Source organism: Synchytrium microbalum (assembly GCF_006535985.1).
Source record: "Synchytrium microbalum strain JEL517 chromosome Unknown SmJEL517_scf0003, whole genome shotgun sequence".
NCBI lineage: Eukaryota > Fungi > Chytridiomycota > Chytridiomycetes > Synchytriales > Synchytriaceae > Synchytrium > Synchytrium microbalum.
This window is the reverse complement of record NW_022158352.1, coordinates 449,945-469,114: the sequence shown is the minus strand read 5'-3', so window position 1 is coordinate 469,114 and position 19,170 is coordinate 449,945. Positions and strand designations below refer to the sequence as shown.

Sequence of the window (19,170 nt, the reverse complement as noted above, 5' to 3'; positions counted from 1 at the left end):
TGTTTTTTACAGCCAAAAAAGTTTTAGAACAACCCCACCATAAACCTTTACGCTTCTTCCTCCTCTCCATCATCCATATCCAACAATCCACAGTTGACACAACGGTCTACCATGTCCTCCACTTGCTGTTTAGGTAACGTCGACATGACTTGATTGATTTGGTCAGCATCTTGTGACAGTAGTGCACCTAAAAGCAGGAGAAAGAAAATTCAACACCAAAAGAAGGATCCACCCAGGATATTGTGTGCCTTACGCTGGAATTCTCGAGGCAAGGATGCAAAGACCTCTGCTCGAACACGATAATATTCAGAAGCAGTCGCATCTTCAGGAAGAGCATAAGATCCATCTGGTTGCAGAGCAGCAGCAATCCGAGCCTCAGCAGCAGCCTGTTCCTTTTCTTCAGATTCCTTTTGGATCTCCTTGACTCGATTTGCGATGCGCTGATATGTAGCTGTTACATCGTTCATGTATAGATCTCGAGCGCCATGTGTGGATGTCTTCAATCTAAAAGAGAAAGAAGAGAGTAAACGAATCCTTGGGGCTTTTTTTGCTCAAGAAAAACTCACCTCTCGAAAAACAATCGAACACCATCCCTTCCCAACTTGGCACAATACTGCAAAATCAAACTCTGTGCAACACACTGCCTAGCCTTTCGAGGATTACCAGCCATCTCTTCTCTCATAGCTTCAGCAAGTATCTCATCCGAGTTGTCATCAGTGACTATAGACATGTTACTCATAAGGAAGCGATATGATTCTTCCATGGTGGATAGTTCGGCGAATGCTGCTGCGGTTGAATTTGTTATAAAGTCTTCTTCACCGGCTTCTACTGCTTGTGGTGGTGTCGAGGTTGACGATGGTTGAGATTTACTGGATTCTTCGGCTGCAGCGGCAGCTTTACTGTTTAGAGTCGCGATTACTGTCTGAGTTGCTGTTTTGGCTGGTGCAGTTTCCTTTCCTTTGAGATTTGGGTCAGATTCTTTGCTGACAATCTAAACCAGAGTTTGGAATAGGCATGAGTAATTGAAGAAAGGGTTGTCAAAGACGTATTCAGACTGAATCTGTAAACATCTTTTTTTGCTGATTCAATACACATACCGTCTTGTTAAACCCTTCCTTGTACATATTCTCACTCGTCATCTTAGCACCCTCCTCCTTCTCCAACCTAACAACCTCTTCCTTTATAACCACATTTCGTTCAGCCTGATTATCAAGCAGCTTCTTAATCAGACTCGCGACATCCCCACTCTTTGAAGCAACAAGTATCAGTAAATCCAAATCAGGTCCAAAAGGATGCATATCCTGCACCATAGCATCAGGTTCATAAGGACCCCATCGATAGTCCCGTTCAGTGTTTGCTTCCTTCCACGTATTAGACGATAATTCATTCGCCTTGTCGATTAAGGTGGTTCGTAATGCTGTTAGTTCGGTGACGAGTGATTCAGGAGGTTGGGAGGTGTTTAGATTTAATAGTTGGGATGCTGTGTAGGCTATTAGAGTGGATTCACCCTTTAGAGCATCGATTTTGATGCGACGTTCACGACGTTGCCGATGGATTTCTGCTTGTCGTAATCTGATTTCTGAGGCCTTGTCGACGTTTGGGCTGTATGAATTAAGATAAGTCAGGTACATTCGTTGATTCTTTTGCTGGATTTTTAGGTTGAATGATACATACTGTCCCTCGAAATCATCATCATCGCTCAGCTCCAATCTGTTGTAAGATGTGATCAATTAATCAAAGGTTCGAGGTGGCGAGGTAGGAAAGGGAACTCGATTTTGGACTTACTTGTCCCATTTGGAATAGTTGATCGGCATCTTGTTGCTCAGTTATCAATTGAAAGCTGCCCGACGATCTACTAAATGAATTCGAAGAATGAAAGTTGCACAGAGAGCACGAGGCAGATGAGAAAAAAGGAGGAACTCTAGCATAACCATTCCATACGCGTTTCAAAAGCATATTCACGTGTTGAGAATGCGATATTTTAAATTACATTACAAAAAGGAGGTGTATCTGTGACCAGAGACATTTATAAATCAGGTCTTTGAAGCTGCAGATGCCAGCACAACAGCATCAGGCTCATTCAGAGCCTGCTCCAATATCGCTTCTTCATCTAATTCCTTCTCCAGAAGGGATCTTGCCTTTGGTTTAGGTGGTGGAGGGTACTTGTACTCTAAGAAGTATGTTGTTCCTACTCCAAAAGCAGCAAATGAAAAGAATCCTATGGAGACATTGAATATTAATCAGTATCTTGCATTCAAACACGTTGTAACTCCTCTTTGGGTTGCTCATCCAAACGCTGTAACAATCCCAAATGTTGCAGTCAAGCTTCCCATACGTGATGGATAGATCAATTTACCTAGTGATAGATATAGCCTCTGTCTTGGCGCGAGGCTTAAATAAGCTTCTCTGAATGGATTACTGCTTGATTTGGCAGTTTCCTCGGGTGCAGCCAAATTAATAGTTTTAGCTGACGAAGTCGACGTATGTGGAGGTTTCCAATCTTTTGCCAGCTTTGGTATCTGCGGTGGTAACACTTTGATTCTTGGAATCGCGCCTGGTATTGGTCTGCTCATTGTTCGTTGAGGCTCCTTCGTGTTGGAGCGAATTGAAGAGTTTTGTTTGACATTAATGTATGCTGAAATAAATCCGCATCGCTCTAGTATCGTAATGACTGCTTGATAATTGGTGACAGCAAGATCCCGTTCGAGAATCAGTTTTGCATTTTGCTTTTGACAACACTTTTTATAGAAGAAAACGACCATGTACAATTTTTGAAGCTTTACATTGAGGTATCCATTGTGCTGCCGTCCACAACTTCAATGTACTTGTCAATTTGCTTGAGAATGACTAAAGAGAGCAGAGGAAAAAAGCGATATCAGAAATCCGTAGAGACATCCTGCGAAAGACGTGCCTGTCTTACCTGTAGTACCACGAGGATACTTGTAGCTCTGTTCCTTGACACCACGTTCATTGGGTTTCCGGTAGTTTCTCAATACTTCAGCACCACCCTTGGTGAGGACTGTGACATCGACATTTGAACCAGATCCCAAATCGTTAAAGATACCAGCTTCTATAGCATCCTTGACCAACTCGATAGCTTCTTCTCGCTAAAGTGGGGGGATGAGGAATATGAGTACATATCATAAAGCGTCTTGTGACTGCTATTTTGGTCTTCCGAGTGCAGCAAGTACGTACGGTCATATCCTTCTTCCACCTCGATTCGAATACAGACATGGCAGCCAATGAACCAGAGCCCATAGTGACGTAGGGTAGTTTGTCTGTGGATCCGTGTGGATGGATTGAGAAGATCTGAGGTCCATGGACATCGACTCCACCTAGTACTAGCGCAGCTCCAATATTTCCTTGGTACCTGAGTGCGTTATATACATGAGAGAGTATCATACGGTCAGATCATGTCGTGATGTAAAGATCGAAAGCACGTCCACAGCATACCTGAAGAGCATTTGTTTGAGTAGAGTCATAGCAGTGACGATTCTAGCAGGTCGTCCAGTAGCCAATGAATGTAATTCCAGTTTGGAGGAGATCAATGCGGTTGTGAATTCAGTGTCTGCAGCAGTACCAGCTCCACAACTAGTTGAGCGAATGCGTTAGACAAGAAGATCATGCCATGAGGTGTACGATCCTGATGCAGCTGATCATAAACACCCAAAATGATACATACCAATACATGTTTGGAGCCAGGTAGTGAATCTTTTCACAGTTTTTGTCGGCGACAATAGGACCTTCAGTAGCTCTGGTATCAGCACCTAATACGACACCATCCTGTTCATTTGTGATAATATTAATAAATATATTCATGGTGCGCATTCGAGTTGCAATAGCGTCTGTTGCAATTGAGTTGCAATAATAGGGTTGATGGTGATGTTTTGTAGTCTACCTTGAAGATGGTTCCTACGATAGTGGTACCAGTGCTAGTAGCTTTTGGTGGTTTCAGACCCTTGTTTTCCAATAATGCATTCCTAATATACATCTATGTTATTGATACATTCTGCAAACATCTTCATCGAATCGACAATGCTCTACCTTTGGTACAAGTCAAAGTTGAAACCTCCTTGAGGCGGTGTGACTTTGAGTGCCATAATTTAGCTCGTTTTAATGCTGATTATCTAGCTGACACTACTAATCAATCCTGTTTCTCTGCTTGCTTTCTTAGTTGATGTTGGCTATCGAACGCGTCAGCAGCAGACGAGACATAAGCTCGACATAAAAGAAGGTTTGTAACAGGTTGATTAGGCTGCTCTCACGTATAAATCACGTCGCCTTGCGCTGTTCTCATATAGAACTACACGTTCCTTTGTGCGAAAGATAGAAATCTCGTCTCCAAATCACTCATTTCACCAATTGAGACCCATTCGACGTGACATTTAAGCTTGACTCTGCTTTGGATTATAATACGCGTAACATCATAATTATTCTTCTTCAATCAATGGGTCTGGTTCATTGTGCTCACTCACGTCAATCACTCGCTCAAAACATCCTCAAAGCAGTTAACAAGAACCATTAGATACTCAATTAATCTAATCGCAAAATAGTATCCTATATACACAATGGCTGGACGGGGTCTCGATGACAATGCAGTCGCTCAGGAAATGAACAAGATGGTAACAGCAAATTCAAATCGCCCTGTTGTTGGTTATGAGACTCACTTGCTGTTCTATATCTAGGTATCATTTATAAAACAGGAAGCATTAGAAAAGGCCAGAGAAATCAAAGTCAAGGTACCGTTCAATGTCTTATCCTCGCTTAAATCAGTTATCATCAAAACCACTCATTCACTACACAGGGCGATGAGGAATTCAACATTGAAAAGGCAAAGCTGGTCAGACAAGAGACTCTGGCTATCGAGGCCTTTTACGAAAAGAAGAAGAAGCAAGCCGAAGTGCAACGCAAAATGTGTGTTATCATATCTTCCTCATCCTTGAACCTATACTCACACGCACTCATATCTAGTGCACAATCAAACCACATCAACAAGTCACGATTACGTGTACTACAAGCCCGTCAAGAAGTCCTCAATGATATATTCACTGAGGCTCGTGGTAAACTAGCCACATTGACCAAAGATCCAAAGGCTTACTCGAAACTCTTGGCTGATTCCATCGCCGAGGTACTGCCAGTCATAATCGCTGCTATATTCGTCTTGAATATCCTTATTGATGGACCATGTCGTTCACGTAGGGATTGTACAAACTCATGGACGATGAAGTAACAGTCCAATGTCGAAAGGCTGATACACCATTGGCCAAGGCTGCTGCTGCTGAGGCTTCAAAACAGTACTCAGATACATTCAAGCGACCCGTCAAGGTCACCATCGATGAAGCCAATCCATTGCCAGACTCAAGGTGAACAAGGATATATGAATCACTGGCGTTTTATTTGGCGTCGCTAATCGCTCTTCCATTTTGATTGAAGTGCTGGAGGTGTGGTCATCTCAAGCATGGAAGGCCGAGTTCGATGCGACAACACTCTGGAGAGAAGGTTGGACTCTATGGCTGAAACGGTATGTCTGATCGCAGAAGAAGCTTTTTTTCTTTGGCTCAAAGGAACAGGCACTCAACTTTATTATAACAACTCGAACTAGATGATGCCTGGTATCAGGCTACAACTTTTTGGGGTATCGCCCAACCGTGCCTTCTTTAACTAAGCTAAAAAAAACTTTGTAATGGTATGAGGTGATGTGGAAACATAAAGAGAGTGTGCAAAAGCAAAGTGCCATAATATTCGAATCCTTCACATCGGCCATGACAACCTCTTGCGTCTTCAACACGTATCTTCGACTCTCGCTGAGCTGTATCTTAGGTCAGATCTTTCAAGTTTCGGTGATCATGTGCCAGAAGGTCGAAAGAGTAGAATTGATAGTATAGTGTGCGCAATACGACTCCGTAGGCTGTCAACCATCAAGACATATGTTTTTATGCTCTTCAGCGGGTATTGATAGTAGATGAGATTTCGAAAACTTTTGCCTTTGAGCATCCAACTAAAGCGCTTCATAAACCTATCTTCGCCAATCCGCAACACCCCATGTAGATGTCCGATTACTGCGGCAATTCCAGTCCTTGCAAACTAGGGCAGCTGAATACAATGTGTTCGTGTCCAAGAGTAGATCGAATATTATTTCCAGCACGAGTGATGGTAGCGGAGGCATGGTTGAGCGATAACTTTTGGTAGGAGATGAAAGTATATCGATGGAATATACGACGTGTGACTATTGGACCTATTGCGCTGGTCTGGTCAGTCAGAGCGAGGTTGAAGCTGAATGTGGTTGATGTCGAGTTCTCGAGCACATGGGCGGTATAGACATATAATCGGAAATCGTCAACTTGATGATTTTCGTACTCATTGTGAGTTTGATGCAATCCTCTCCATAACAAACAAATGACCATGACAAGCGAGACACATTTCACGATTCAACACGTTCCTCAATGGGGAGATACATGCTCCAGTGATTTATACTTGAATAAACCTAATCAATATAGGTAGCTATCTTAGAGTTTAACGCTTTGCTAGCTTGTTCAGAACAACGGCACTAGAAGATGGGACCAGCAATGGATGGGAGGAAGACCAAGATTACGTGATTTGAAGCGTAATAAATAATAAAAATAAAGCAATATCGAGATCGACATTCGAATTACGAAATTACGCGTTAGTTTGGCTTCTCAGTACTAGCGAATGAAGCCTTTTGTAACTTCACTATCACTGCAGGTCTGAACCTGAACTCCCGTTTCATAATCTCAAGTACTAGACAGACCGGAGAGGAGGAGACAGTTTACCGACAAGGTCACTATTTAAATTCTCACTTACTGCAAGGAAACATGGCCACTACTCCTACTATACGGGCAAAGAACGCTACATACCAGAGCAATGTCTTGAAGCGAGGATCTGTAAAGCCAACACTAGTAAGTCTCTTAGAAACTGAAGGAATTTTGAGTAAATGCTATTGCGTATTACTCCTGAGATCACTCCGGAACTGTCTGACATCGGAGAGACACTCTATTTCAACATCAACATTTCGTGTTGGTTTGCAATGAAGACAGTCACTTGCAACCTCGATAGTTGATGTTGTTTTCATCAAAGAGCGAAATAATTGTTAATCTCACATTGGATTGCAACTCAACTCTGACATAGTGGTGTTCCTTTTAGAAAAAGCAAGAAACAAAATACCCTGTTGGTTATTGGGTCTTGGGAATCTTCCTTTTTGCAACTGTCGGCTCTCGTATGTCTCATCAATCCTAAGGTCGTTCGTTATATTACTTCAAACCAATACCTAACGTGTTTCTCGTGTCTAGTCATATTCGAATTCTTCAACAGGAAGCCTCTAGCTATTTGAGAACGTGAAGTGGAGTGGAATCTAATGAGCCATTTGCTCTAGCTGCTTGATACCCTGTTTGAGATGAAGTGGAAGTGTAATTCAATCGGTGGGGATTGCTAGCGTTTCTTGATACGGGAAACAAGAACATCGTTCTTATGTACGATTTTGCCAGAATAATATATATTATTGAATTCGAGACGAAATCTTTATAATTTCCTTAGTTTAAGAAGAAGTGCAACGTGCGATTCGTTTATTGGATGAATGTTGAAAGAAAAGACACCACAACGAGATTCATTTTTTCTTGGAGGACCGTTGTTTCAATCCGTTCGTTGCGTTGTTCTTTTCTCTTTCTTCATTCTCTACTAATTCCTTCAATGTAGCCTGCCTTTCTTCCTCCTTGAGAGCTTCTTCTTGAGCAGCTGCAGCTTTTCCCATGGCTTCCATATGGGCTTGCTGCTTCTTCATATTCTCTTCGTGCTCTTTTTGCATTTGCTGCTGCAAAATTTGTTGTGCTTCTTGGAAGATAGTTTTTGACCATCCTGGCTTGAAGGTGTCTGCTTCTTCCAGGACCTAGTTGAAGAGGTCAACAAGATCAGGAACAAGACAGTCAGAAGGCTGATGATGCCAATGTAGTGTGTCAACCTCTTGAAGTTCTAGCTGCATTTCCTGTTCCGCAACTTGGAAGGATTCCCACATATCTTCTCCTATAGCCCCAGTTTTCACTAGCGCATGCAATGAATTCTTCTCTTGAGCCATCTAAGACAAGCATCAGTTAATATCATATATCGATATAGGACGTGTGTGCCTACTAGTCGTCTGGCGACAAAAACGAGAGCAACATGTCTCATGACACGAACAGGGAGAGCATTCACTGAAAGCTAGTCTTACTTGCGTTAATATCTTCACATCAGCCATAGCTCTTCTCACTAAGGCACCCCCCAATATCTTGACGGTCGTTGGATCCTCAACATCACCAGCATGTTTTGCCACTAATTCCTCATACGCTGCCTTTTCATTACTAGGTTCAAACCACGGCATACGTATCGCTAAATACGAGATGGAATGAAGGTATTCCGTCAGAGAGATCAGAGTCCCGAATTCCTGAAAACACACCAAAAGAAACAACCACAAACATACGTGGTTTTGCGGGCCTTGAACGACTCCAGCTTATTATAGCAACTACTACTATTATAAACGATATAAGAGATCCTATTGGCACTATGTTGACCCATATAAACGAAGTGGACATGACTTGCTCTGTTTGTTGAATTTCAAAAGTTGAGAAGAGAGACAACTACCACCACCAAAGTTGGCGATACTCCATACTTGAAAAGCAGATTTTTACGCGTTTTCAGATGTCCCAAAGTCCCAAACTCCCAAATTCTTGGCCGAAGTGCCATTGTGTTGATGCAAGCACGTTTTAACTAATAGACTCCAAAGCATCACAGGTGAGCCAAAGGACGTTTTGCAAAGTTAGAGATTCTTCATATTTAAAGAGTTTATATTCTACGGTTTTGCGATTACACGAGCTTCTATGGATATTTTACATGGAGCCTATATAGAAGCACCACACTACTAGGAGCTAAACGCCTCGATTCCTTTCACATGGTTGCTTCAAGATTGTTTGGCTTTTGAGGCCAGCTTGGCTTTCAGCTCTCCGATATATGCACGAGGCTTACGTTCAGTCCACAAGACTGTGCTGGGATTGAGGAGTAGGGACTGAAGGGCATCAAGATTGCTGGCGACGAATTCGGTACTATCTTCATCGGGACTTTTACGTGGAAGATTTATGGAGACCAAATTCGGACACCATTTAACAAATTCCTTGACCGTCAGCTCCTCCGCCGCAAATAAGTCTTTGACAGAGTCACAACAGAAGTAAACCGTTTTGAGTTGACCACCATATCTAGATAGAAGATGGAGTGCCTGTAGTTTATGGGATGGCATCGCCAAGAGTTGAGGTGTGAAATGGGGAATGCTGGGGGCCAGGCAAAGACAACTTCACTCTCTACATACAATACATGGAGAGTCTTGTCATGCCGCTCAATGAGGGTGCATAGACGGTTGAAGGCGATTTGATTGGTCGTTACCGTATATGTATATAGATGTAAGTCTGGCTTTGGCTTTTGGGGAGGCGTCCAAATCCGTCTTCCAAATGGGCGTATCATCTGCGGAATTACACAACTCAACCACCTCCATACAACGCAGGTTCGGGAATTCTGCAGCTTCTGCAAAATCCCAACGACCTGCAGCAGAGAAATCACGAGGTTCTCGATTGCTATATAATCTGACTGAATTCAGCCTTTTTGCACGCGACTTTCGAAACCTCAACAGCATTGGTCCGATGTGTCTAGGTCCAACGTACTCCAGATCTATGCCCACCACTTTCATGTATAGCAATACAGTCAGAATTGCGGGAGGCGGAATCTGACAAGTCATCTTGGTCTTACAATTGGGATTCTTTGCTACAAAAAGGCGAGCAAAATCATATTCCAATGATTCGTAATTGTTGGCTTGATTGCGGATATTGAGTTTGATCTTGTCAAGGTTTCGAGAATGCTTCAGCAGGCTAAGAAAGAGTCCCGAGACGTCAACTTTACGTCTGCCCTTGCAGCGTTCGAAAGGCAGACTGATGCGTTGCTCATCTAGGGCCATTCCATAATCACGAGTGATTTGTTCAAGGAACATCTCGCGAGGACCAAGACTATGAAGATAGTACAAAGTAAATGTACATGGTGGCCAGTAGTAGAAATTCACCTGAACTGTGATCTACCAATTACAATTATGGAAATTTTCATCAGAGGAACCTTCCATTCTCACGGCCTTGACATGTTTGAGAGCATCTTTCCCCTGTTTTCCAAAATGACGAACGATGACGGGCATCAAAATTATAGGGAGGTGTGAATTCATTATATAGGAAACGAAGAGCCTACATTCAAGTAGTGTTGGGTGTTGGTAAAAGCATACAGAACTAACTGACTGGATCCGATTCTTACACATGCATTCCAATATTGTGATGCGAGAGCTACCTGAGCTAGACTCTTTGCGTCTATAAATCCATCATTATGCAAGTATTCAAGTATTCGATCAATGATTTCAGTGGGCAGCAAGGCTGGTTCGTACTCGTTCTCGCCCATCTTGCTCGCAATCTTTCTCCAGACAATGGACAATGGCAAGGTCTGTTCAGTCTGTTCAAAGGAGGGCTGGGAGGAGGGGAGAGACACCACGAAAGTATTCGATACGCTGCATTTTACTCTCTTTTGGACGTATATCCATGTATTATTCATCGCGCTTCGATTCAAGCAAGACGGGTTTTCAAGTCACAAGTCCAACAGACTGATTATGGCCCAAAGGAGACATCTAAAAGCTATAGTCTTCGGCTCACTTCTCTGCTTCAGGGTCTTGCTAGGTACTGAGAGCTTTGTGCACGAAACCTCTGTTGAAACTGACAAAATGAAACTAACTGTCTTTATTGACCTTATAGAGCCTCACTGAATGAGACTTCAGATACAGTCAAAGTCATGGAACATGAAACTATGTGATGTACAGTTCAAGGACGATGCTCTCAGATTGCCAGTCGACATACTTCTCGATATATTCGACAGCATCAAACACAATTTGGATACTGGCTTCGTAAAACCAATGCTTGGCCAATCTGGCTCTGGTATGCAATATTGAGTCTGCCACCATATGATCCAATCCTCGTCCCACAATACGCAAAGAACCTTAGCAGCCTCTGGACAAGTGATCCCGGTGGGAATAAATCAACACCGGTATTTCCACCAATACTTCCATGACGTCGTTGCATATATGCCAAAACTTCCTTTGCTCAACTACATGCCAACAGAGGAGCTCGACGCTGTAGAATTGGGACGTAGTAATCCAAAGGCAAGACTGCTTTCCATGTCTTTGCTAAGCCAACTCGAGAATATTTGCGTGGAAGATCTCAGGTCTAGGTTGGTTGGAGTCATCTATGTTGGCAACTGGAAAAATGTAAAGATTGTCTCGCACCAACAACAAATACCATAAGTTGTACGATATAGAACTGGAGAATCCTCGCAATCATGTAGAATTCCAACCAAATCAATAAATACATTAACGTAGCAAGATCATTTGACACTGCGCTACGCGTAGACAAGTACCACTCCAAGCACAATTAAGCAAGGTCAGCTCCATGTTGGTGCTTGTTCGCTTCTGCCACTCCAAACACCAACACCCCTGAACATATCGCCCAACACAATAAACCACTTTTGCGTTTTCAATCATTATTTTTACCTAATTATTTATCAAATCTTCAGATTTTAGCCTAACTTGCACTCATATACAGGAAAACAAAGCAAAGACACAAACAAAGTCCATTTTTTTCTGTTCTCTCTCCCTCTCTATCAAACTAATACCCAACCGTTACTGTATGCATTCCCATATGCACCGACATAATTTCAAAGACATCCTTCCCGTTAAAACTATTTCAACCTTTGGCCAAGGCCGTGAATGCTGAGTGTTGACCAATACTATGAAATCCAGATACGGATTCTACGAGACTAGAAAACAAGGTCGAGCTAGCTAAACTACTACTAATTGAGTCTGCATCATATTCTTCGTTTGAGGTCACACTTGATGCTGCTGTTCTATCGGATAATGGAGTTCCAGGCATGCTTGGCAATGGAATTAATTTGATCGGTTTAGGGCATGGCGTGTTTGCGAGTGGTGCAAGTCGAAACCAGTCCGAGTTGTTTGACTTGGGAGATAATGGTAGAGGGACTCTTAAATCCGGGAGATGGGATGGATCTAAATCTACATATGTGCCCAACGACAGTCGCCGGAATTCACGGGAGGAGCTGTTGCTATTTATCGTATCCGTCATGGCCTTTGTATCTGGACGAGGAGCGACCGTTCGTAAGATTGCATTGACATCTAGTTCTTCGGGTTGCCAGTTTGATAGCTCTGGTTCTTCCTTGTCAAAGGCATCCCAGTCACCATGAAGCGAGGCTGTTGTTGGAATGGACCATTCCACTTCTCGCAAGTCATCAGTCTGGTAGGGGCCAGTTTGGCATCCTGGAAAAGGGAATAAAGATGTTGAGTGAGGTTTTTGTTACGTTTTTAGTTGAGCGTGCCCATTTCATTCTGTCTTCAAATCGCATCGCACACAATGTGCAAATCTGGTTTATTTTGTCCTCATATTGTATCGCACACAATGTGCCAACAAATGACCTCCGATACGCTGTATGCTCGCGCTCCTCGACACCAATACTGGCATACAGTACTGTCCTTCATGCCAAGCATGCGTCTCAGCGCTTTTCTCGTAAAACAGGAAAACCGATCACTGACATGTGCTTACCAACATCCTTTACTTTGACGAGGACTGCACGACCCAAGTTCTTTGAATGACTGATTTCTCGTTCGCCAACAGAAGGAGGCAATAAACCTTCACATTCAGAGCTGGCCGGTGTAGGAGGAAGATTTACAAGTGATGCTGTTTCGGCAGATGGTGTCTGAGGTACCATCACAGACTCTGGCCATAGTTGAGCAGATGGGCTTGATGATGATCTTGCTTCCAATACCCACTATAATAATACAGAGGTAGTATTAGATCATTTCGGTTTTTCGACAAGGTTGTAAAGCGACCGAAAAGCATAGGAATATGAGATAAGCAACAACATTACCTTTGAAGGTTTGAAACCAGGTTGTAGCATTGACGATGCGAAATTAGAAGTGGGTGGTATATAAGTGTTTCTGGATACGTCCGAGCTACGAGATCGTTGGCCCATGTTTTTCGTGGAGGGTCGTTGGTGTTGTTGTTGTTGTTGTTGTGTTTTACGTGATGGTTTGAATGAAGTTGGTTGCACTAGGACGACTTGAGGATTTGGCTGATGTACATGGGTGGTGGTAAGATCCCGTGTAGATCGGGTTGGGAGTGATGGCGTTATGGGACCCGATGTGTTGGGATTGATGCTGATCGAATTCTTGCGAGGAGCTCGTCCTCTGCTGGATGGTTCTATAGTCATGTCTGGATATGAACTTTCTATTTAGTATACAGTTAGAAAGCAACCTAATTGATTGTCAGTAATGGATTCCGTTAGATGCCGTTTTTCATACGAGGTTTGTTTTGTTTGTTACAAGTTGGCTTACTTGAGTTAGTTAGTATAAGCACATTCGCCAATTATAGTCCTGCAACTGGCACTTGATATGCGGACGCTACTGATATTCTTCTCCTAGTTTATGGCGTCTTAAAATGTTGGAATGAAAAAAGTGTGGAGTGCGACTGGGTCTTTCGTGATTTCCAGGTCGATTTGAAAGGCAACCAGCAATATCGCGGATTTGGAATCAGGAAAAATTCTAAAATCATGTACAGAGCTACGCTTCTTTCTGCTGCTTTTTTGTATGCACGTGCTCCTTCTTTCACATGTTGGGATTCGGCAATTGATAGTCCAAATAAAAACAGTTCTAGGTGCTTTACAACCAGATCCCGCTAGATCAACGCTAGATCTTGAGGTATCAACAATTATGGAAGTCTTATCTCCACAAGGCAAATGCTGCAATATATAGATCTACTCGTTCTCACTGCGAAGATTATCCCGTACTAATCTATCTCTTTTTTTACATAAACAGATATTACCGGGGACTTTGAGACCGACTACCTGGAAGCATGCAAACGAATAGACTGTACACCATTCCTACTCAGGAAAATCAGGTGGCCTCTACCTCCTCTGCCAATTCCTGACGATCCACATGACATTGCTTCCAAACTTAATGCAGACACCACAACAACCACTTCACCTGCATCTGCTAATGTAACTTCTAGCACTCTGACTATTCAATCACCTGCAATACCGCCACCCGCTGAAGTCACTCCATCACCGCCTTCAACTGCTGCTCCTGAAGGCAAATCCACTCCTAAAAGCGGTAATCGTAGAACCTCGTCAACGGCTGCACCTCCAACCATTTCAACTCCAAATAAGAGAAGCGCTACGGGATCTAAGGGCCAAGCTGCTGTTGCTGAACAACCTCCTGCTAGTCAGCAAAATAATAATGCAACATTACCGACTCCCGCACCAGCCAACACTGATAAGGAAGGGTCCAGACCTGCCAGTGCAGCTCAGGCCGACCCAGTAAAGCGTGTAAATGGATATAGATATACGCCAAACGTAGATGTCATTGTGTCGAATGAAACTGGAGACGATGAAATTCGATCTGTAGAAGTTCGAGGATGGAAGATGGCTAAAGGAATCATGGAAGCTCTATCTGTAGCAATACCGGCTTGTAATTCTATCAAACAACTCACGTACGTGTTGAATTGCAATTGTTGGACCCTTGTATGATCAAACGAACACAAACCGTTGAAACGTGTAGATTGTGGAATTGTGGTTTGGTAGATTCGCAGTTTAATCTGCTATTACCTGCTGTCTTGGGATCTACATTACGACATTTGGCTGTGGACGACTGTCCCAACTTGAATGAATCTACATTGGCTCTCCTTTTATCAGAAGAGTCGCCTTTAACATCGCTCAGTTTACGTGGCAATCGCATTGGAGATGTTGGATCCAAGGCTATAGGTGCTGCTTTACGTGTAAATCGATGCCTTCGAGTTTTGGACTTGTGGAGAAACAAGATTGGGCCAGATGGATTGACTGAAATTGCTGATGTATGTTTTGCCGTAGTCGCTGTTTCTTCAGATTGGTTTGAGTCATTTCTAATCTATGTGAGTAGGCACTGAAGTACAATCAGTCTCTCATTTTTTTGGCAATGGGAGATAACAATGTTGGCGATGCTGGTTCAACGAATCTCTCAAAGGTACACTGCTTTCTGTCGCATGTCCAAACTAGCGTCAGCAATAGCAGCTCATTCATTTAAGTACAGGTCTTGTGTAATGTTGCAGTGACGCCTGACGAGTTAGCTGCTCGTAAAAAAGTGTTGACAGAGTTGGCTCTTAGAAGAGAACAAGACGATGTGAGTACACGAAAAAAAGGAGGCTGAAATTCTTGAATTTTATGCCTCTTCACTTGCTTTAGGATGCACTTGGACGTGGTAAAGGTCGAAATCCGTATTCGGCTGGGAGCAAGTGAGTACATCGCGTCAGAAAGAAGCAACCCTTCGTCCCAAATCACTGCTCAAGAAATCTCCATTAGTGATGATCCTCGGCTTCAAAGTGTGTCACAAATAGACCTGAGTAAAGGTGGCGCTAAGAAGCCGGCTGGAAAGATAGCTGCCAAGAAGGACGACAAAGTGATGGCTTCATCAGCAACCGTTAATTCGAAAGTAGCAGAAAAACCGACGACTGGTCCTACTCCAGGCTCACCAGGTAAAAAAGGAGCTCCAGCTCCTGCTCCACCAGCAGATGCCAAAGCTGGTGCAAAGAATGCAAAAGGAGCTGCTCCGCCACCGGCGACACCCACTGCTGCTGGAAAGGGTGCCAAAAAGGGTGGTAAGCCTGAAGAGAAGCCCATAGAGGAGATTGAAGAGGTAAGGACTGCGAATCGTGTTACACTTGGGAGCGAAAAAAGCTAAGCACCCACGGTTCATAGGTTGAAGAACCTCCACCACCAGCATCACCAGATCCAGTCATGGTTGAAATGAATGGAATTCTGGTCTTTGTTGGCAATCGTACCTTGTCGTACATCAACTTGTCTGGCAATGGCATGACAAGTGTTGGATACTCGGCCATTGCTCGAGCAGTTGTTGAACAAGGTGAAGTGGTGGCAATCAACCCAGCTTTGAGCTCTGTTGGTGAAGGGCTCATTCAAGTTGTCGTTGAGGTAAAGCTTTGTGTGTTGAGTGTTGTGGTGAGTTTGAAGGCTAATTTGTTGTCGTTTTTTTTTTTTCAGCCAAATCTTGTTGATCTCAACAACCCAGTACATCTTAATATGCAATCTATATTAAAGACACGTGGTGGTGTGTTTGCATCGCCTGAAATTTAGAACAATTAATTATTAATGTATGATCTGGACTTGATACAAAGTATCATTCATCACCCGAAAGGTGTCTGTCACGAGTTGCTTTAACGTTGCAATGGCATAGCTCTAGTTTCGTGACTTGAATGTCAATAATGTTGCAACTGTATGTGAGGTATTGTGGAGGTTGACACTCGTTTGGCCACATCAGAAGTCAAATCAATCAAACCACACCTGTTTCATGTGTTTTACAGGTCACTTCTCCTGCTGACGAGCTCAATCCGATCTAGATTCTTTATTTGACAATAAGGCCTCTACAAATCATGCTTGTTGGTATTGCGACAATTTCAATCAATATCACTTGATTCTGCTAATTGTACCCGTACAACTCTCACAGTTTAAAGTGGAAAGAGTCCAAGCCGACCAATTTTGGTGAAAATTATGATTCAAAGAGACTTTTTGTCAACGGGGTGTTCCAAAACACGAAAGTGACCAATTTTGTCGTGGCACATTCATCATGGAACAGGTATGGAAGGGTGGCCGAGTCCTCGAAAATATCTTCGCAGGCATTCCTACATCGTCTTGTACCTCTCAGTGACTAGAAAATGACCTTGCTTGTTGTTTTGCAAACTAGTGATTCACATTCTGATGGCCGCAAACGACCACAGAAAGCAAACACGGCCTTCATAGGCTTATAAATGATCGTCAAATGATTTAAATAGCTCTGTAGATACCATTCCATTCGTGTCATCTTCCATTGCGAAGCTTGCGAAGCATTCAAACCCCGACCATTTTCCTCCTCTCGTTTTGATTTGCGAAAATCAACTTCCTCCAAAACAATCATCAGGCCATTTCAACAACACAATCAAACTACCAGAAACCTTTGAGAAACAGCAGACATGCAAAACGGATCAGCTCATAAAGGTACTTACCATGCAGGGCTCTCCGTATATTTCTTATTCGTTGTTTAAATCTTCAAATTTGAGCAAAATCTCTAAATCATACCCACCACTTGTTCCGATAGATGTATTCATTGTCTCTGCAGTCCGGACACCAATTGGATCATTTGGTGGTGGACTAGCTTCCTTCACTGCCGTTCAACTGGGCTCCATCGCCATCAAAGGTTGGTTCATCAAAAACATTTTGAAAACTCCAAACTTCGCAACATCCCGCGCCATACATAGTGGATCAACACTGAATCTCACTGGAATCTTTTACTTTTAGCTGCGTTGGAAAGAGCTCATGTAGCTCCTGCTTCTGTCGACGAGGTTTTTATGGGAAATGTCATTCAAGCCAACTTGGGTAAGTTCGTTTGTCAGTGTATTGTTTATTCACACTACACAGACTAACAAGGATGTATCTTAAGGCCAAAATCCTGCTAGACAAGCTGCCATGGGTGCTGGACTCCCTTGGTCTACTGTCTGCACCACCGTCAACAAAGTTTGTGCTGCTGGTGCCAAATCCATCATGTTTGGTACTCAAGCCATTCTTTTGGGAACTGCCGATGTAAATATAAACGCATTATTAAGCCTGTGTTGTTGTCTCTGGTCTCCAATCCCCCTTCTAACTTAAAACACACCAATTACTCAGATTGTTGTAGTTGGTGGTATGGAATCCATGAGCAATGCACCATACTACCTACCCAAACAACGATGGGGTGCCAAATACGGAGATCAACAAGTCATTGACGGTCTCCAAAAAGATGGATTATGGGATGTCTACAACAACTACTCTATGGGAAACGCTGCTGAATCTACTGCCGTCGAACAAAATGTCAGTCGAGAAGAACAAGATGATTTCACTATTGCTTCATATGAAAGAGCTCAAGCCGCCACAGCCGCTGGACATGTCAAGGAAGAAATCGTACCAGTCGAGATTGCTGGTGCTAGAGGAAAGCCTGGAAAAGTTATTTCAGTTGATGAAGAAATCAACAATGTAAGTTTACATGGTGGTAGTGAGATGTCGTCTGTTCAACAAGTGCACATGTCTTCTTACGCTTGGTGGCTTTTTTGCCTGGCGGTTTTTCTGTACCATCCTAACATTCTTGCATGCATCTATGTAGCTTCAAAAGGAAAAGATGAGAACTCTAAAGTCATCATTCAAAGATGGTGGCTCAATCACTGCTGCTAACTCGTCACCATTAAGTGATGGTGCTGCTGCCTTGGTCTTGATGAGTGGTGAAAGAGTCAAGGAGTTGGGTCTCACACCTTTGGCTCGTATTCGAGGATACGCTGATGCTGCCAGGGTATGTACTTCAGAAGAGATTGAGTCGTTCAAACCGTTTCAGGACGCCAAAAAAGTTGTAGATATGTTGGCACTCCACCTGCTAACACTCAACGCCATACTGTAGGAACCAGCCAACTTCACCATTGCACCTGCATTGGCTGTACCCAAAGCTCTCAAACACGCTGGCGTGACAATCGACCAAGTCGATTTCTTTGAACTCAACGAAGCCTTTGCCGTTGTCGGTGTCGCCAATGCCAAACTATTGGGAATCTCTCACGACAAGGTCAATGTATTCGGTGGTGCTGTCGGCATGGGTCATCCTTTGGGTTGCTCTGGTGCCAGAATCGTCGTCACCTTATTGAATGTCCTCACCACTCGTGGTGGCAAGATTGGAGCTGCCGGTATTTGTAATGGTGGTGGTGGAGCTTCTGCTATTGTTATCGAAAGAATTTGAGGGCCATCTATATATTTGATACGCAGTGATTTTGCATGATATTTCGTTTGACGCAACTACAAAAATATAGACTGAACATACATACTCTCAACATATTATGTGTGCGAATTGCTCGAAGGCCGTTTTGAAAACGGCTGGTATGGAGGTGTGCAACAGATGTATTTCAAAACCACAATGTATGCTCATGTCGTGGATGATTACAAACTAGCAGATGCCTTGGGCTCATACTTCACATTCTGGACAGTGTGCTTCCACTCACGCATGTAGCTAAA

General features: G+C 43.2%; 6 protein-coding genes across 6 annotated transcripts; 3 read left to right on the top strand and 3 right to left on the bottom strand.

The window, feature by feature from the left end:
• Positions 1-47: 47 nt before the first annotated feature.
• Positions 48-1,814, bottom strand: SmJEL517_g00910 (uncharacterized protein; the record flags this gene model as incomplete). The annotated part of the gene is made up of 6 exons (XM_031166838.1): positions 48-187; positions 254-504; positions 567-991; positions 1,098-1,602; positions 1,675-1,710; positions 1,786-1,814. The coding sequence occupies 6 exons, from the start codon at positions 1,812-1,814 to the stop codon at positions 48-50; spliced, it is 1,386 nt and encodes a 461-aa protein (XP_031027000.1).
• Positions 1,815-2,779: 965 nt separating this feature from the next.
• On the bottom strand, positions 2,780-4,100 carry SmJEL517_g00909 (uncharacterized protein; the record flags this gene model as incomplete). The annotated part of the gene is made up of 7 exons (XM_031166837.1): positions 2,780-2,847; positions 2,921-3,107; positions 3,196-3,370; positions 3,454-3,591; positions 3,683-3,783; positions 3,899-3,980; positions 4,045-4,100. The coding sequence occupies 7 exons, from the start codon at positions 4,098-4,100 to the stop codon at positions 2,780-2,782; spliced, it is 807 nt and encodes a 268-aa protein (XP_031027171.1).
• Positions 4,101-4,568: 468 nt separating this feature from the next.
• SmJEL517_g00908 (uncharacterized protein) lies at positions 4,569-5,665 on the top strand (the record flags this gene model as incomplete). Its single annotated transcript, XM_031166836.1, has 7 exons — positions 4,569-4,622; positions 4,686-4,739; positions 4,805-4,914; positions 4,972-5,128; positions 5,200-5,363; positions 5,434-5,521; positions 5,603-5,665. The coding sequence occupies 7 exons, from the start codon at positions 4,569-4,571 to the stop codon at positions 5,663-5,665; spliced, it is 690 nt and encodes a 229-aa protein (XP_031027170.1).
• A 1,956-nt stretch (positions 5,666-7,621) lies between these two features.
• SmJEL517_g00907 (uncharacterized protein) lies at positions 7,622-8,579 on the bottom strand (the record flags this gene model as incomplete). The annotated part of the gene is made up of 4 exons (XM_031166835.1): positions 7,622-7,900; positions 7,973-8,086; positions 8,219-8,376; positions 8,468-8,579. 4 exons carry the CDS (start codon positions 8,577-8,579, stop codon positions 7,622-7,624), a joined length of 663 nt encoding a protein of 220 aa, XP_031027173.1.
• Positions 8,580-13,410: 4,831 nt separating this feature from the next.
• On the top strand, positions 13,411-16,245 carry SmJEL517_g00906 (uncharacterized protein; the record flags this gene model as incomplete). The annotated part of the gene is made up of 9 exons (XM_031166834.1): positions 13,411-13,429; positions 13,940-14,612; positions 14,681-14,972; positions 15,038-15,121; positions 15,188-15,277; positions 15,340-15,389; positions 15,457-15,790; positions 15,853-16,083; positions 16,153-16,245. The coding sequence occupies 9 exons, from the start codon at positions 13,411-13,413 to the stop codon at positions 16,243-16,245; spliced, it is 1,866 nt and encodes a 621-aa protein (XP_031027172.1).
• An 872-nt stretch (positions 16,246-17,117) lies between these two features.
• Positions 17,118-18,898, top strand: SmJEL517_g00905 (uncharacterized protein; the record flags this gene model as incomplete). The annotated part of the gene is made up of 7 exons (XM_031166833.1): positions 17,118-17,142; positions 17,243-17,341; positions 17,443-17,520; positions 17,585-17,724; positions 17,809-18,153; positions 18,281-18,463; positions 18,569-18,898. 7 exons carry the CDS (start codon positions 17,118-17,120, stop codon positions 18,896-18,898), a joined length of 1,200 nt encoding a protein of 399 aa, XP_031027175.1.
• Between the last annotated feature and the right edge of the window lie 272 nt (positions 18,899-19,170).